Consider the following 18,999-nt stretch of genomic DNA (forward strand, 5'->3'; position numbering starts at 1 on the left):
GATAAATGTATTTGTAGCTGGAAAGCTGCCCAGCAGAAAAGGACCTGGGGGTGCTGGATGACAGCAGCCAAAGATGACCCAGGCTGTGCCCAGGTGGACAAGAAGGCCATCAGAAGCCTGGCCTGGATCAGCAATGGTGTGGCCAGCAGCAGTAGGGCAGGGATTATCCCCCTGGAATGGGCACTGGTGAGGCCACAGCTCAAATCAGTTTTGGGCTCCTTCCCAGAAGGACACTGAGGGGCTGGAGCAGGTCCAGAGAAGGGTAACAAAGCTAAGGAAGGGTCTGGAGAACAGAGCTGGGGAGGAGCGGCTGAGGGAGCTGAGGTTGTTTAGTGTGGAGAAGAGGAGGCTGAAGGGAGACCTCATTGCTCTCTGCAGCTCCCTGGGAGGAGGGTGGAGCAAGGTGAGGGTTGGAGTCTTCTCCCCAGTAGCAAGTGACAGGGTGTGACAGCCTGAAATTGTGCCACGGAAGGTTTAGGTTGGATATTAGAAGAATCTTCTTCACTGAGAGGGTTCTCAAGCCCTGGAGGAACAGGTTGCCCAGTGAAGTGGTGGGCAGTTACCATCCCTAGAGGAATGTAAATGTAAAGTGATGCTGAGGGACATGGTTAGCACTGGACTTGGTAGTATTGAGTTAACATTTGCACTCTGTGATCTTCAAGGTCTTGTCCAGCCTAAACAATTCTGTGATTCAGTGGCTACTGCCCTGTGACCTGTGTGATGTTCACACAGACAACAGCCACCTTTCACAATCCCAGGTCCTCCAAAGTAATGGCTTTCACTGCTTGGAAGCCATGGTTGACACCTGTTGAGAACTGAAGTGCTCAGACCACAGAAGCAGCTGCCTCTCTGCTGCTTCCAAGGGTGCTTCCCTCACCTAGGGTGGTCACAGTGGTGGTGGAGAGGCTCCTACTGTCTCGATGCACGTCAGAAGAAACTACTCTAGAGAGCATAAAGGAAAACTTCTGTCTCTGAAGTACAGCCTGAGAGGAGGCTGTAGTGAGGTGGAGCACCTTCTGCTAAGAATCAAGTGAGAGGACAAGAGGCAGCAGCCTCAGGCTGCACCAGGAGAGGTTTAGATTGGACATCAGGAACAATTTTTCACCCAAAAGGGTTTTCAAGGCCTGGCCCAGGCTGCCCGGGGCAGTGGTGGAGTCTCCATCCAAAGCTGTGTAGATGTGGTGCTGAGAGCCATGGGTTAGTGGTGCCCTGGCAGTGCTGGGTTAAGGGTTGGACTCTTACAGGTCTCTTCCAGCCTAAAGCATTCTGTATTTCTAAGGAACAAACACAGGGATGAACTGGTCCCACAGCAGGAGAATCAACAGCTCCTGGGGAGGTGAGTCATGGTTCTCCAGTTTGGTGACATTTTTGGAGGGAGTCTGGAAATAGGCAGAAAAGAGAAGCTTGGTGTTGTCTACAAACTTCCTGAGGCTGCCCTCAGGCCCCTTACCCGGATCACTGATGAAGACATTGAAGAGAACTGCGCCAGCACTGAGCCCTGGAGACACTGGTGATCAGCTCCCAGATTTCACTCCATTGCCACCACTCTCTGTGCCCAGCCCTCAGCCAATTCTTAACCCAGGGAGGGGTCCACCCCTGCAAGCCCTGGGCAGCCAGGTTCTCCAGGAGGATGCTGTGTGTCCTGGTGTCCAAGGCTTTAGTAAAGTCCAGGTAAGCAACACCCACAGCCTGTCCCTCACTCACTCAGTGGGACCTCGTTAAAGAAGGTCACTTGATGCCCTTCAGTTCTTGCAGTACAGTTGTTGCTCCATCACCTCCTTAAGGCTATTCAAGATATTTGGTTTGCTCTCCTGCCTCACCCCTCACAATCACACCCTCAGTGCTGTGGGTCTGTGGATTTGTTCCCTGTCTTACACCCTCCTCACACTTTGGCACATGCTGCCTTGGGGTTTTCCACACTTCTCTCGCATTTGCTACATGCTCTTGGAGAGAAAGAACCAACAGATAGTGTGGTGCTCACGCTTGGGGTGCACCACACATGTGCTCAGTGACACAATTAGTTTTGTCCTCAGCTTTTCCCCTAACAAATCCTAACTTCCTTTTTCTGCACCTCAGTGCAGTGATTGCTCACAACCCAGAGATCCCACTCCACCCCGCAGGGCCCCTTCTTCCCAGCCACTTCTGAAGGCTCTCAGCACCAGCCACAGCCACAGCCAAATGTCTCTACAGACTCCTCTCACAGTGACAAATCTTCCTGCACTCCTTCCCTCCTTGGCTGTCTTTGAAATAATTCAGCAAGAGAACTTCTTAAATGCCTTTTGAACTTCTAAGAAACACCTTCATATGTCTGCTGGCTCCTCTTTCCACATCCATGTTCTATTTCTCTACATACCATGGTATCAACCCTTCAGGAGTGCTTCTATGGATTTGTCCAAGCCAGACATCAAAGTGCTCTCAGCACATCACTACCTTGTTCTCTTCTGAAGCCCTTCACATGGCACCATACACACCACCCTCATTTCACAGGCACGTACTCACCTGTCCTCTCCTTGTGTTCCATTAGGACTATGGGTAAATATCTGATCCCAGAGCCTTTCTCCACTTGCCCTCACCTATTTCTTCCAGTGCTTGATGGACACTTCAACCCCAGGCACAGCCTCTGCCAAGGCCCTCACAAAGCAGAATCCCAGCATGACAATCAGTTTGCTGATGACACCAAACTGGGAGCAGTGGCTGACACCTCTCAGGCTGTGCTGCCATGCAGCCACACCTGGACAGGCTGCAGAGCTGGGCAGAGAGAAACTGAATGAAATCCAACAAAGCCAAATGTAGGGTCTGGCATTTGGGAAAGACCAGCCCCACGGACAGGTAGAGGGGACTGACCTGTTGGAGAGCAGCTCTGGGGGAAAGGGCCTGAGAGTCCTGACAGAAAGATGCCCATGAGCAAGCAATGTGCCCTTGTGCCAAGAAGGCCAAGGGCATCCTGGGGTGGATTACAAGGGCTGTGAGGTCAGAGAGGCTGTCTTCCCACTCTGCTCTGCCCTGGTGAGGCCACATCTGGAATATTGTGTCCAGTTCTGAGCCCCACAGGTCAAGAAGGACCTCAGGAAACTGCTTGAGAGAGTCCATCCCAGAGCCACAAAGCTGCTGCAGGCAGTGGAACATCTCCTGTGAGGACAGCTGAGGGAGCTGCGGCTTGGAGCTGGGAGCAGAGGAGCCTGAGGGGGGATCAAGATGTGCAGGGCTGGAGCCAGGCTCAGGGGTGCCCAAGGACATCACAAGGGGCACTGGGGGCAAGCTGGAGCAGAAGAGGTGCCATGGGAACAGAAGGAAAACTTTGTCACTGTGAGGGTGCTGAGCCCTGGATCAGGCTGCCCAGAGAGGCTGGGGAGTCTCCTTCTCTGGAGACTTTCAAATCCCTCTGGGTGTGTTCCTGCATGACCTGCCCTGAGTGATCCTGCTCTGGCAGGGGGATTGGGCTGGATGATCTCCAGATGTCCCTTCCAACCCTTCACATTCTGTGATTCTGTGATCTACCTTATTTGTGGGCAGGCAAGCAGGATAGGTTTGGGTAGACCTGGACAGGTTTCTGATTTTCACACAAGTAAAGAATTAATTGGGTAAAGTCTACTTTTCCCCAAGGTATCATTCTCTGCTGCAATGCTCTACAGGTCCTACGAACCCTTTCCCACTGGCAGGCCTCCTGCTGATCATTTGAGTCAATGATTTTCAAGGTCTTTTCCAACCTAAACAACTCCAGGATTCCAGGATTTTTTGGAAGATACTACTACTGTTGTTATTAGTATTGTCATCACCATTTTCACCATTATTTCTAATGGCTTCTGCTAGTTGCCTCTCAAAGGCTTTGCTGGTTGTCCAAATAGCTAAGTACCAGACTAGGAGGAAATCAGAATTACATAGAATAGAATTACACAGAATAAACCAGGTTGGAAGAGACCTTCAAGATCATCGCGTCCAACCCATCAACCAATCCAACACCACCTAAACAACTAACCCATGGCACCAAGCACCCCATCAAGTCTCCTCCTGAACACCTCCAATGATGGTGACTCCACCACCTCCCCACGCAGCCCATTCCAATGGGCAATCACTCTCTGTGTATAGAACTTCTTCCTAACATCCAACCTAAACCTCCCCTGGCACAGCTTGAGACTGTGTCCTCTTGTTCTGGTGCTGGCTGCCTGGGAGAAGAGACCAACATCCACCTGTCTACAACCTCCCTTCAGGTAGTTATAGAGAGCAATAAGGTCACCCCTGAGCCTCCTCTTCTCCAGGCTAAGCAACCCCAGCTCCCTCAGTCTTTCCTCACAGGGCTGTGCTCCAAACCCCTCACCAACTTTGTTGCCCTTCTCTGGACTCATTCCAGCAAGTCAACCTCCTTCCTAAACTGAGGGGCCCAGAACTGGACACAGGACTCAAGGTGTGGTCTAACCAGTGCAGTGTACAGGGGCAGAATGACCTCCCTGCTCCTGCTGGCCACACTGTTCCTGATGCAGGCCAGGATGCCATTGGCCCTCTTGGCTGCCTGGGCACACTGCAGGCTCATGTTCAGCCTACCATCCAACAGTACCCCCAGGTCCCTCTCTACATGGCTGCTCTCCAGGCACTCTGACCCCAGCCTGTAGCTCTGCATGGATGTGATCATTACTGCATCTAAGTGACCTGGATGACAGTGACCAGTGTCAAGTATTTAGGGCAAGAATTGATAAAAAGTGACAGCAGAGCTGCAGTCAGACAGCCCTGACAGAAACCACAGCCAGAGTGGAGGGAATAAGACAGAGCTGAGGACCTGACCTCCGGGACTACTGTGACTATTTAAACAGCTTTTCTAATCCACCTACACTTAAACCACCACAACCTCAGCAGCAAGTCCCACAGCTTCAGGTGCTCAGTGAAAAAACCCACTGTCTTGGTTGGAAGGCAGAAGGAGCTTTTTGTCTCATTCTTGTGTTTTGGGTAACAGTGACACTTTGCAGTCGTGCTGCCCGCAGCACAAAGGGGACAGCCAGCTGCTGCTCAGCTTCCTTGGTTACCTGTTTCGAAGCTGTGAAGTTTCTGTCAGCTCTGTCCTTCTTCAGGCAGAAGAACAACTCTGAAAGCTCTTGTCTATTGTTCTCATGGAACTCCACTCAATCCTTCTGGCAGTGGGACATGCATCCAACACTCACACATTACAAAGCGCACCCTTGCATTTTCAGTTAGGGTGGGTTTGGAAGCCTTTAGTTTAAGCTATTTCTTGCTCTCTCATTTCTGCATTCAGGTCACTTACTAACTGGTGCCCTCTCCACTCCCCTACCTCCAGAGCATCACCTCAAAGAGTATGTTCTTCCATTCCTACAAGCTTTCAGGCAGTCTTTGGCTGAAAACTTCCCCCACATCTTTCACACCTGAAATGGCAGCGATCTACACAGGAAAGACTACTGAAGAGCACACCAGAGGGTAACAGCTGCTGAGCACCTCTGGCCACAAGAAAGCACAAATCAGCATTCAAAAGAAAAAAGGAGATTCCAGATGGAGAGGAGGGCAGAAGATGGCAGCAGAGCAGTGACTTACTTCTGCAGCATGGCTTGCCACTCGCCTAGCCTGTCCCCTATGGGAAAGCGCTTGATGGTGCTCTGGATCTTCGCTCGCCACTCCCTCATGTAGTCCTCAATGTCGAACACGAAGGGCTGCTGCCCAAAGTTGGCATCCACTATCTCTCCTGGAGTCTGGAGACCCACTGTAGGGTAGAGATTGGACTGGGAAGGAAGAAAAAGAAACCTGTATTAAACCCAGCTTTCTCCTTCTGTTTCCAATGAAGTGGTTTGGTCAGACAAAAGAGCTGCTCCTTCCATGGACAGCTGGGGCAGGAAGAGGCAGCAGCCCCTCAGCTACATCTCAGGGACTTGTTGTGCATTTATGAGGAGCTACTGCTTAAAACCAGAACAGGCTGAGTCCTGAGCAGCCTGTGATCAATGCCATGACTGCTGTCTGCAGCCTGTCTACTTCCTGCCTTAGTTCTCTCTGATTTCTACCACAGTTCAAGCAGTACCACTGGAATCGAAGGGGCACCACCTCCACCAGCAGATCCCCACTGCTTCAGCTCTGCTCTCTCTTCTCTGGAGGCTGGATGTATTACATGGCTGATGATAAAGGAAGACAGCAGCAGAGCTCTGGGATTAGGTTATGACCCCAAGACAGTAAGCCAGCCACACAAGAAACTCCACTACTGAGAGACAAATTTCATGTTAAGGGCAAGCACCTGGCTCCAAATCAGGGCTTTGACCCAGCACCAAAACACAGGGAAAAGAAAAAGGCTACTGCCACGAAAAAACCTCTGCAATTCAGCCATAGTTCAGCTTCCAAAGCTGATCTAATTGAAAACAGGTGGACAAAGTCTATCCAGCTCTTTGAATCCAGGCTATTTTAAGAACAAGCTTATGGACAGGAACTGAGCTCTTGAGGCCACTTGAATGTGGGGAAAAGAGAAATGGCATTGGACAAGGTACCAGGGTACTCTAGACCACATTTCTTCAGAGCACATTCCATTCACTGACAGGTTGCTTCTCTGCAGCATGAACCCTGCTCACCCTGTTCACCCTGCTGGAGAACATCTGCTCAGGTTTAGGAGCAAACCCCCCTCATGCCATTTGTACACTGCTCAGTGCTGGGCTCCTCACCAGGATTGGCACAGCCAGAACCAGGCCCTGGGCAAGACACATCGGTGCATGCAGGGCAGTCAGAGCCTGGGAGGTGCCTGGTGGTGGTGTCTTGCTTGTGTTTGAACGCATGTCAGACATCAGATCGGTGGGGGTGGAGACCTCTCTCTAGGTTAAGTCAGCAAGAACTACAGCTGGTGCTTATCTGGGCACCCTAAAGGAGGCTGGGATGGCTCTCTCCTCTGTTGGGAGGGGCATGGGCTGTCCTACAAACAGGTGGAGAATCTGCTCAACTCATTTCTCACAATTGCAGAGACCTGAGGTGTTGGCAACACCACTGATCTCCTCTTGAGAGTTACTGCTGTTGTGCATTGTACTTTTTAACTAAAGGGACCAAGATTCTTACGAGGTGGCCCTCAGCAGAACTCTGCTGCCGCCGGCAAAGACGGAGCCAGCAGGGGGTGAGAAGTGATTCTCTCTGCTTTCACTGGCCTGCCCACACCTGCAGCACCACGCTCAGCTCCCCACCTCCACAGCCCCAGAAGAGGAAAGACATTCCCAAACAGGCTCTACCTAAGCTGGTCAGAGGGCTGAAGTGCACAGCATACAAGGAGAGGATGAGGGAATCAGCTTGGAGAAAAGAAAGAGAAAGGGAAAATCAACCTGCAAGTCTTCCATCCCCCAAAAGGGATTAAAAATGGAGATGTTAGTGAAAAGACAATGGGCAGGGAAATCCTGACTGGGGCTCCCAGAGAGACTGCAGCATCTGGGAGATTTTCAAAACTCAGCTGGGTAAGGTCCTGACTTGTCTGCTCTACCTTAACAACCAAACCTCAAGAATCAAAGTACAAAAACCCACAAAGAATCTATCAGTACAGGCTGGAAGGTGAAATCAGAATGACTGCAGCATTGTTGACTCAGCACACCTCCTCCTCTCCTGCTCTCACACCAAGGAAGCTGCTGGGTTTTGGAGGTGAGTAAGGAGAATGTGGCTGCCAGAGGAAAGCTCTGTGTTTAAAGCCAGGCTCTCTTTCCTTTCCATCCCAGCTGAACAGGACCTCTCTCTCATGAGGGATCAAATTTTTTCCACAGTCCAACTTCAGACTTTTCCAATAACTTAACTTTTGAATATAATGAAACCAAGGACTTCCAAAGCCTGGAATCAGACACCACCCCCCCCCCCCAAATACTTGGAAGTCAAAACTCCCAGGTTCTAAGCTTATCACCAATTTTTCAGCCATTTTTCAGTGTGTTCCCCTTGGAGGAGAAGCTGCCCACCCCCTGCTCCTGTCACATCATCTCCTAGTTAAAACTCCTTTTTCCCACGTGGGGTATGTCCTGTTTGGCAGCTGCTGGGAGCTACTCATATCTCCATCACCCTGCCAAATGCAGAGAGGCATCCTCCTGGAGCCCACTGACCAGGCAGATGCTTCTCCTGTCACCTTCCCAGTGGCACCTGGACCACACTGATGCCAGTAGTTCATTCCTTTTGCCCCTGTGCAACCCCACCCTGGACTCTGCCATATCTGTTTCCCTACATTTCCTGCTGTTTCAGCAAACCCCAGGCAGGATGAACCTGGCATGGGCTTGAGTAAATCTGAGAGCTTGGCTTGAGCGCTGGCTGGAATTGCTTACAAAGAGGGCAAACTCCCTCTGTGGGGTATCCACTTCTAGTCCCCCACAACATCCTTTTCTGTAAGCTGGAGAGATGTGGAGCTGGTGGGTGGCTATGCACTGGAGAAGGAACTGGGTGGATGATTGCATCCAAAGGGTAGTAGTCAGCAGCTCAAGGGCCAGCTGGAGGTGGGTGACAAGCAGTGCCACTCAGGGGTCTGTACTGGGTCTGTGCTATTCAATGTCTTCATCAGTGTCACAGGCAGTGAGACTGAGGCACCCTCAGCAGGGCTGCTGCTGATACCAAGCTGAGCAGTGAGGTTGGTAAGGCTGAGGAATGGGATCCATCCAAAGGGACCTGGCTAGGCTGCAGAGGTGGCCGAGGAGAACCTCATGAGGTTCAATAAGGCCAAGTGCAAGGTCCTGCACCTGGGTCAGGGTAACTCTTGGTACCAATCCAGGCTGGGGGTGATAAGACTGAAAAGACTTGGGGGTGCTGGGGGGGTAGAAGCTGGACAGGAGCCAGCAGTGGGCACTGGCAGCACAGAAGGCCAAGGGCAGATTGGGCTGCATCCAAAGCAGCATGGCCAGAGCTGGAGAGAGCGGATCCTGCCCCTCTGCACTGCTCTGCTCAGACCTCACCTGCAGGGCTGTGTCCAGCACAAGAGAGATGTGGACCTGCTGCAAAAGGATCCAGAGGAGGCCACGAAGATCATCAGAGGTCAGTTTGAGGCTGTGCCTTTAAGAAAAGGGAGAGTGCTGGGACACTCTGGCCGAATGTTTTGGTGAAGAGAATGAAAACATCGATGTTCTAAACGAATTCCATTGGTAGATTGGCAGAATGCAGTTTTAAGCTTTAGTGCAGCTGGAGTTTTTTCTCAGTTCACTCCTTTCCTTCTCCCTTCCAGCTTGCCTGCTTCTGGGCTCCTAGCCAGCACGACCTTGCACACCAGATAAGCACTAAGCACTAATCCTGCATGTGCTTTTTTAAGGCCTAACCAAATTTCATCCTTATTAATTACCTTTTCTCTCTCTCTAGCCCTTTTTGGGAAGAAAGGGAGGTAGGGGGAGAGAGTAGGGTACAGGGGGGGAACCCTCTGTCCAGAGGAGGGAATTTCATTCCTGTATTCTTGGTTTTTTCTTTGCTGTATATTTCTGTATCTATATTGTAAACACTGTATAGATTGTGTACATGTCTTGCATTTTCCACATTGCTTGTACAATATAGCACTCCTTCCGCTTCTCCGGCTGAGGTACCTGTGGTTTTTCCCCTCTTTGTGGGGGAGAGAAAGCTAGGCCTTCTCTCTCAACCCACCACAAGAACCTTTGCTATGGGGACAGGTTGAGAGAGTTGGGGCTGTTGAGCCTGGAGAAGAGAAGGCTCCAGTGAGACCTCAGAGCAGTCCTCCAGTACCTGAAAAGCTCCAGGAGAGCTGAGTAGGGACTTTTGACAAGGGCTGGAAGTGCCAGGATGAGGGACAATGGCTTTGAGCTGGGAGAAGGAGGACTGAGACTGAAGATGAGGAAGGAATCCTTGACAGTGAGGGTGAGGAGACACTGGCACAGGTTGCCCAGGGAGGATGCATTTAGGGGAGCTGCATTTGGGGGGTCTTTGATGATGGAACATGAGAGGCTACTCAATGGCTTTGCACAATGCCTGTGGTCAGGGACTGACACAGGATGCCCAGGGAGGTGGTGGAGTCCCCATCCCTGGAGGTGTTCCAGAGCTGTATGGCCATGGCACTTGGGGCCATGGTGGTGCTGGTGGATCATCTCGGAGGGCTTCTCCAACCCAAATGACTCTGTGAGTTGATGAAAATTAGGCATTTTGGGGCTCTCTGAAGATGGGACATGAGAGGGTATTCAATGGCTTTGCACACAGACTCCCCACAGCTGAAGCTGCTTTTGGAAGCAGTTTTGCCCTGTACTGCAGGGCTTTAATTCCAGAAGGAGTAAGATGCTGTAGGAGGTGGTGAGGGATGAAAGGAGCCATGTGAGCAGCCCATGAACCCAGCCACAGAGTCCCAGCCAGAGGAGCGCCCCCACCAGTCAGGAACCTGAGGCCATTTATAACACCAAAGAGGAAAACCAAGCCCACACCCTTCCCCCCTCCCTCCTGTGAGCATGCTGAAAGCAGGAGTACTTACAGGGAGGTCTGTAAAGGCAATACCTGTTGGGGGAAAAATATTAGAATTAAAAAGACAAAGGATTTTCTTCCCTGCTTGGCTACATCCTAAACATGCCTCAAAGTGTCACTGTATTTCTACAAACCCCATCTCTGACCTTACCATACCCAGCAGCAACTTCCCCCCACATACCAGTCCCCTCCTCTGCTCGTTTTTGCATCTGGAAAAAGGTTCAGGCTCAGTGTTTCATCTCTGCCTGACAGTTGGCTTTCTAAAAGCAGCTCCTCCCGTCTTTGCTTCTTGAGGATCATGAAGAGACTGCAACATCTGTCTGATAAAAAAGGCTGAGAGCCCTGGGGCTGTTTAGCCTGGACAGGAGGAGCCTGAGAGGGGATCTGATCAATGGGTACAAATATCTGAGGGGTGGGTGTCAAAGAAGGGGCCAGGCTCTTAACAGTGTCCTGTGACAGGCCAAGGGGCAATGGATACAAACTGGAGCCCAGGAGGTTCCACCTCAATATGGTGAGAAAGTTGTTTGGTGTGAGGGTGCTGGAGGCCTGGAGCAGGCTGCCCAGAGAGGTTGTGGAATCTTCTTCTCTGGAAACTTTCCAACCCACCTGGATGTGTTCCTGTGTGACCTGCTCTAGGTGATGCTGCTTTGGCAGAAGGGTTGGAGTTGGTGATCTCCAGAGCTGCCTTCCAACCCCTACCATTGTGTGGTTCTGTGATTCTATGATTCTTCCTCTGTTACAGAATCACAGAATGGCAGAGGTAGAAAGGGACCTCTAGAGACCATCCAGTCCAACCTCCCCTACTCTGAAGGGGTTGATTTTCAAGACTCACTTTGGCTTTAGGAACAAAGCTTTCCTACAACATTGCTTTGGTGTAGGCTAGAACTAATCCTTCTTCTCTACCAGAAAGACAGGGCTGAGCATTCAAAACTTTGCAGGAGGACCAAGCCAGGAGCACCTGAGAAGTGCTGTGCAAAGAGGAGCTTCATCCTCAGCCACTACAGCTCCAAACCCAAGAGACTGAAGAGTCTGTGATTCCCTTTGGATTCACTCTTGGCACATCAGAAAAGAGACATTCCAGCCAAGGCAGCCATGGCCTAGGGTGGCTGATGAAGCTATGGCCAGACAAGGCTCAGCCATGGCCAGGCTCTGCAGTGAGACAGGAGCTGCAGCTCATGAGCAGGGTTGCCCCTCCTCCCTGTGCCATGGCATGTGGCCCTCCAGCCATCATAGGTGGCATCAAGCAGCCAGGCAGCAGCACAGTGAGATGGGTCAGCCAGTGACAGTGAGCTGCAACCCACAGGTTTGGGGTTCCCCTCAACAACAGCACCAGGGAAATTCCTGCCATGTCCTGGTCATGTTGCCAGGCTGAGCTGAATCCCACGTTCCAAGCCAGTATTTCAGGACATAAATCTGTCCCATGTGTATGCCCAGCAAAGGTTTCCCCTGCCAGGGGAAGACTGGCACCCACACTAGTATGACCAGGGTTTCCCCACCTCTCAGCCAGGCAGCAGGCAGTGAAAGGGCTGCCCAGAATGGTTTGAATGTGAGGGATGTGCGAGGAGAGGCTGAGGGAGCTGGGCTTGTTTGGTCTGGAGAAGAGGAGGAGAGACTTCATTGCTCTCTACAGCTGCCTGTGGAGCCAGACGGAGGGTGGCCTCCCCAGTAACTGACAACAGGACAAGAAGAAACAGCCTCAAGCTGTGCCACAGGAGGTTCAGGTTGCATATTAGGAGCAACTTCTTCACACAAAGGGTTCTCAGGAACTGGCACAGGCTGCCCAGGGAGCTGGTGGGGTCACCATCCCTGGAAGGGTTCAAGAAACAAGTACATCACAGTATCACAGTATCACACAGTATCACTTAGGTTGGAAAGGACCTCGAGGATCATCGAGTCCAACCTATCAACACAGACCCCATGACTAGACCATGGCATCAAGTGCCACATCCAATCCCCTCTTGAACACCTCCAGGGTCGATGACTCAACTACCTCCCTGGGCAACCCGTTCCAATGACGAATTACTCGCTTGGTGAAGAACTTCCTCCTCACCTCGAGTCTAAACCTCCCTTGGCACAGCTTGAGACTGTGTCCCCTTGTTCTGGTGCTGGTTGCCTGGGAGAAGAGACCAACCCCTTCCTGGCTACAACCTCCCTTCAGGTAGTTGCAGAGCGCAATGAGGTCACCCCTGAGCCTCCTCTTCTCCAGGCTAAACAATCCCAGCTCCCTCAGCCTCTCCTCACAGGGCTGTGCTCAAAGCCTCTCCCCAGCCTTGTTGCCCTTCTCTGGACACGCTCAAATGTCTCAATGTCCTTCTTAAATTGAGGGGCCCAGAACTGGACACAGGACTCAAGGTGTGGCCTAACCAAAGCAGAGTACAGGGGCACAATGACCTCCCTGCTCCTGCTGGCCACACTATTCTTAATGCAGGCCAGAATGCTATTGGCCCTCCTGGCCACCTGGGCACACTGTTGGCTCATATTCAGGTGGCTGTGTATCAGCACCCCCAGGTCCCTCTCTGTTTGGGAGCTCTCCAGCCACTCCGACCCCAGCCTGTAGCTCTGCATGGGATTGCCGTAGCCAAAGTGCAGCCCCTGGCACTTGGACTTGTTGAATGCCATCCCATTGGATTCTGCCCATCTGTCCAGTCGGTCGAGGTCCCTCTGCACTCCCATGTGGCACTCTGGGACATGGTCTAGTGGCCATGGTGATGCTGGGTAGAAGGTTGGACTTGCTGATCTTAGAGGTCTTTTCTGGCCTGAATGATTCTGTGATACTGTTCTGTGACTAATGTAACCGAGAGCTGTGACGTGATGTCACCAGGCTGGCCTGAAATGCTCAGAGACCCAGGAAGTGAATCATTCCAATTGGAAATAGCCCAGACCCAAAATTCAATGCTTGGAAAAAAAGCCAGGAGATTCTACTCAAGAAGCATAAGGGTTCATTAACACCCTGGCAGACAGCCAACAGGGTGTAACGAACCTGATGGTGGTTTGAACCCTCTCTACCATCCAACCAAAAACTGTGCCCACAAGTGGTGCTGAATATGGCTGAAGAAAATGTTCAGGAAGCATTTCTCTCACCCCAGCACCTTGCCCAAATATTGTTCCTCACTCAAACCATTTATTCCCTTTGCACTTGTTCTGCTCAGTTGGATGAAAGCTTGTTTCTGCCCTTGCACCAGGATGAGGCCAACCTCTTTGAGTCAGCAGCCAAACAAAGTCCTCCTCTGCCACCCAAGACCCCTCAGAGACAAAGGTTTTGCACCATTTCCATGACAGCTCATGCAGCTGGGCCCTGCACCCAGCACATGGACAAGCACAGAGTTTTTGAGTGGACTAGAAGGTGGGTGGAAAATCAGCTGGAGTGTCAGGATTGAAGAGTTGTGATCAGTAGCTCCAAGTCCAAGTGCAGTCCTCAGGGACCGATGGCAGGGCCAATATAGTTTAATGTCTTCACTCATGACCTGCAGGATGATTGTCAGGTTCCCTCAGCAGCTTCACAGGTGTCACCAAACAGGAGAGTGGACAGGAGGCTGGAAGGCATACAGCTGTTCAGAAGGACCACAACAGGCTGGAGAAATGATCCAGCACAAACCTCAGAGAGCTCGAAGAGTTCAACAAAAGCCCTTCCACCAGGCTGTAACATTCCAAGGAAACCAGACAGGCTTGGGCTGACTGGAGAGAAAGCCCTGCAGGAAAGGATGCAGGGGTCCTGCTGAGCAATGAGATCAGCAGTCAGCAGTGGGGCCTTGCAGTGAAGCATTCAACCACTCCTTGGGCTGGGGCAGCAAGACTGCAGTTGGAGTTGTATTAGCAAGCTGGGCTAGATGAGGGCAAGTTAAAGGCTGTGCCTGGCCTCTTCTCTTCAACACCTGTGAGTCTGAACTGGGAATGGGACGTCCACTGTGGGGCTTCCCACTGGAAGGCAGGTGGTGAAACTAGAGTGAATCCAGTAGAGGCCAACAAGAACCTCATGAGGTTCAACAAGACCAAGGGCAGGGTCCTGCATCTGGGTCAAGGCAATCCCAGGCACAAATCCAGGCTGGGCAGGGACTGGCTGGAAAGCAGCCCTGAGGAGAGAGCCTTGGGGGTGCTGGTGGACAAAAAGCTCAACAGGAGCTCTCAGTGTGCACTTGCAGCCCGCAAAGCCAATCAGATCCTGGGCTGCATCAGGAGAAGTGTGGCCAGCAGGGCAAGGGAGGTGATCCTCCCCCTCTGCTCAGCTCTGCTGAGACCCCACCTGGAGTACTGTGTCCAGTTCTGGAGCCCCTATTACAAGAGGGATCTGGAGGTGCTGGAAGGTGTCCAGAGCAGGGCCAGGAGGATGATCAGAGGGCTGGAGCACCTCTCCTGTGAGGACAAGGAGTTGGGGCTGTTCAGTCTGGAGAAGAGAAGGCTCCGAGGTGACCTCATTGTGGCCTTCCAGTATCTGAAAGGGGCCTACAGGAAGGCTGGGGAGGGACTGCTCAGGATCTCAGGTAGGGATAGGACTAAGGGAAATGGAATGAAGCTGGAGGTGGGGAGATTCAGGCTAGATGTGAGGAGGAAGTTCTTCCCCATGAGAGTGATGAAGCTCTGGAATGGGTTGTCCAGGGAGGTGGTTGGGGTATTTAAGAGCAGGCTGGATGAGGCTCTGGCCAGCCTGATCTAGTGTGGGGTGTCCCTGCCCATGGCAGGGGGGTTGGAACTAGATGATCCTTGTGGCCCCTTCCAGCCACTGATACTATGATACTATGATACTATGAAGATGAAGAAAGGCTAAGGAAGAACATTAGAGAAGATACAACTGCCTTGTGGGGGAATGTGGGAAAGACGGAGACAGGTCACTGGAGTTGAGACGTGGCACAAGGTGGCAAATTCTGACTAGGCATTGGGTAGGAAAAATCACATGGGAAAACCTCATTACCAGTGTGGTCAAACCCTGACTCAGAAAAGCCCTCTGGGGGATTTCCAGTCTTTGAGACAATAAAAAAGTAGGAGTTTGAGTAGCATGATCTCATTGCTCGTTGATGTGTGATCTCCAGAGATGCCTCCTGTGGTGCTTTAGGCTGGGTGCCAACCCCCTGATGCCGCTGCACAGACCACACCTGGGATGTCCCAAGGGGGGGGCCCAGTCCAGGGGGTGGTCACAGGAAACCAGATGTTCCATTTCCCATAATGCCCTGCTCCCTTATAATACATCAGCACAGGGTCTTCACTTTCTCTTTCGTCCCCTGCTGCTGCCTAGGTTAAATGGTGTGAGTTGCCTCCCTTGGGCCTGCCAAGGCTGGGCTGGGGGGGAAGAAATAGCCCTGTGGGGGTGTTGGGTGTACCTCCAGGTGGGGATGGGATGTTCTTGGGTATGTTTTGGGATCTCTCTCTCTTTGTCATGGTGCTTGTGGTTCTCTGTAAAACTTTCATTGTTTTTCCATTTAAACTTTCCACCTTTTTTTTTGCAATCTGTTTGTCTGAACCTTTCTTTGCCTGTGGTGGGAGAATTGGTCTCCCAAACCCATGACACCTCCCAATTCCCTTGGGCAATGCAGTGGTGAGGGGTCTTGAACACAAGTCCTATGAAGGGCAGCTGAGAGAGCTGGAGCTGTTCAGCCTGGAGAAGAGGAGGCTGAGGGGGGACTTCATTGTGCCCCTGAAAGGAGGCTGGAGCCAGGTGGGAGCCAAAGTCTGAGTACTGGCCCAGGCTGCCCAGGGAGGTAGTGGAGTCACCATCCCTGGAGGCATTTAAAAGATAAGGAGCTGTGTACACAGAGATGTTAGGTCAGAGTTGGACTTAATGTCTTTTCCAACCAGGTGATTCTATAATTCTTCCCTGTTTCTTCCCACTGGCAGTGCTCAGCACACAGCAGGTGTTCACTCAACACCAGATGAGAAAACACAAGCTTTCCACCCAAAAACTCCATCTTGGAAGCAAAAGGAATGCTAAAAATCAAGGGGAGACCAGGTGACCTCATTGCTGTGAAGACCTCCAAATGTCCCAAACAGAACAAATCTCTGAGCAGGCCGTAAGGCAAAGGATCAGAGGAGAAGGAGGATGGGAAAAGGGCACACAGAAGGCACTGAACTGTGCTCTCTATTTAGCTTCATGTGCCCAGGCACCCAGGGACAACTCAGGCCTGAGAACAGAACGGGGATGGAGCAAGGGACAATTTTCCAACCAAACCCCCTTCTGCTCTTTGGGCTCCTTGCTTCATAGCAGAAATCAAGGCTCCCACACTGCTGCCCAGACACAGACCAAAGCTCAGGAACAGCAACTGTGCAGAGATCTGCTGAAATCTCTCTGACTGTTTCAGCACCCCAGGCACTGGGCATGGTGAACTTGTCTCCATTCTGAACAACAGCTCCTGCTCTACACCATCAGCTGCTGATTCCATGCCTCTCTTTGTCTTTCCAATACAGGACTGACAAGGGCAGTGGCCACAGATCAGGAGTTAAATTTAGAATGCAATCATGGAACGGTTTGGGCTGAGAAAGCCCTCCAACCTCATCCAGTCCAACCACCAACCCAACCCCACCATGGCCACTAAACCATGGCCCCAAGTGCCATAGCCACAGTATCACAGTATCACTTAGGTTGGAAAGGACCTCAAGGATCATAGAGTCCAACCTATCAACACAGACCCCATGACTAGACCATGGCACCAAGTGCCACGTTCCAATGATGAATGACTCTCCTCATAGGGCTTGTGCTCAAGGCCTCTCCCCAGCCTTGTTGCCCTTCTCTGGACACGTTCAAGTCTCTCAATGTCCTTCTTAAACTGAGGGGCCCAGAACTGGACACAGGACTCAAGGTGCGGCCTAACCAATGCAGAGTACAGGGGCACAATGACCTCCCTGCTCCTGCTGGCCACACTATTCCTAATACCTGGGCACACTGCTGGCTCACATTCAGGTGGCTGTCGATCAGCACCCCCAGGTCCCTCTCTGTCTGGGAGCTCTCAGCCACTCTGACCCCAGCCTGTAGCTCTGCATGGGGTTGCCGTAGCCAAAGTGCAGCACTCGGCACAGTTCCAGAACACCTCCAGGGATGGGGACTCCATCATCTCCCTGGGGACCCTGTGCCAAACCCTGACCAAAATCCAGTTACTAGGAGTCTGAGCAGGTAACTAATACCACAAATGTCTCCTGGTGTTCCCACTAGTGACTGATCTCACTAGGCAGTAAGCCACAAGTCTTCATGAGGAGTTGTGAGTGCTTTAGGCTGTGCCTTTAAGAAAGGGACAGTGCTGGAACACTCTGGCTGAATATTTTGAAAACATTCAGATATTCTAAACAAATTTCATTGGTAGATTGGTAGGATGCAACTTTAAGTTTTAGTTCAGTTTGAGTCTCACTCTGTTCTACTCTGTTCTGCCTTTCCAACCCATCTGCTTCTGAGCAACTAGCCGGAATGACCTTGGATAACAGACAAGAGGACTAATCCCTGCATGTGCTTTGAGGCCTAACCAAATTTCATCCTCATTTTTCTCTCTCTAGCCCTTTATGGGAATAAAGGGAGGTAGGGGGAGAGAGGGGGTACAGAGGGGGAACCCTCCTCTGTCCGGAGGAGGGAGTTTTGCTCTGATTACTTTCTTTGCTGTGTATTCCTGTATATATTGTAAACACTGTATATATCACAGTATCAAAGTATCACAGTATAACTTAGGTTGGAAAGGACCTTGAGGATCATCGAGTCCCACCTATCAACACAGACCCCATGACTAGACCATGGCACCAAGTGCCACATCCAATCCCCTCTTGAACACCTCCAGGGTCGATGACTCCACCACCTCCCTGGGCAGCACATTCCAATGACCAATGACTCTCTCTCTTGGTGAAGAACTTTCTCCTCACCTCCAGCCTAAACTTCCCCTGGTGCACCTTGAGACTGTGTCCTCTTGTTCTGGTGCTGCCTGCCTGGGAGAAGAGACCAACCCCCTCCCGGCCACAACCACCCTTCAGGTAGTTGTAGAGGGCAATGAGGTCACCCCTGAGCCTCCTCTTCTCCAGGCTAAGCAACCCCAGCTCCCTCAGCCTCTCCTCACAGGGCTGTGTTCAAGGCCCCTCCCCAGCTTTGTTGCCCTTCTCTGGACACGTTCAAGTGTCTCAATGTCCTTCTTAAACCGAGGGGCCCAGAACTGGACTGTGCCAGAAGAGGCTCAGTTTGGACATGAGCAAGGGTTGTCAGGCATAGTTAGGATTCCAAAAAAGAAGCCAGATCAGACATCTCTGAGCAGGTCCCCACAGGGCCTCTGGCTGAGGCTCCATTTCTAAAATGAGAATGTTAAAAATAAGTCACAAAGGATGCTCAAGGAATCTTTTTTCCAAGGCTGAAGATCTATTGTTGTGCTGCAAAGCATGAAGACTAGTTGGTGAATGCATGGTCACAGACTCCATCCAGAATGCTCCTCAGGAGGCACATATCTCATTTCTAGACAACCATCCCCTCACAGGGCAACAAAGGGGGAGTACAAGGTTGGAGGAAAACTGAAAACAAATCTTGAAAGGACTCCTGTTGGAACAAGCAAAGTCTCCCTGCAGGTGCCTCAGGGGAAGGATCCTTCTGGGCTTTTGTGGGGAAAAGACTTAATTTCAGATCCATGTCTCTGCTCTACCTGTAGCACATCATGAAGCCCTCGCAGCGCTACAGACCCG

General features: G+C 51.5%; 1 protein-coding gene across 2 annotated transcripts in view; it reads right to left on the reverse strand.

Annotated features, from left to right (window-relative positions):
• RANBP10 (RAN binding protein 10) overlaps positions 1-18,999 on the reverse strand; it is an 83,826-nt gene that overhangs the window by 18,786 nt on the left and 46,041 nt on the right. For both annotated transcript variants that reach the window (XM_068166554.1, XM_068166553.1), the window contains exons 5-6: positions 10,382-10,404; positions 5,536-5,720 (exon numbers count right to left, since the gene is read on the reverse strand). In XM_068166554.1, coding sequence (XP_068022655.1) covers positions 5,536-5,720; positions 10,382-10,404 — 208 coding nt within the window. The remainder of the gene's footprint in view (positions 1-5,535; positions 5,721-10,381; positions 10,405-18,999) is intronic.

Source organism: Melanerpes formicivorus, unplaced genomic scaffold, assembly GCF_026170545.1.
Source record: "Melanerpes formicivorus ecotype bairdi unplaced genomic scaffold, bMelFor1.0.p_v2 SCAF_102, whole genome shotgun sequence".
Taxonomy (NCBI): domain Eukaryota; kingdom Metazoa; phylum Chordata; class Aves; order Piciformes; family Picidae; genus Melanerpes; species Melanerpes formicivorus.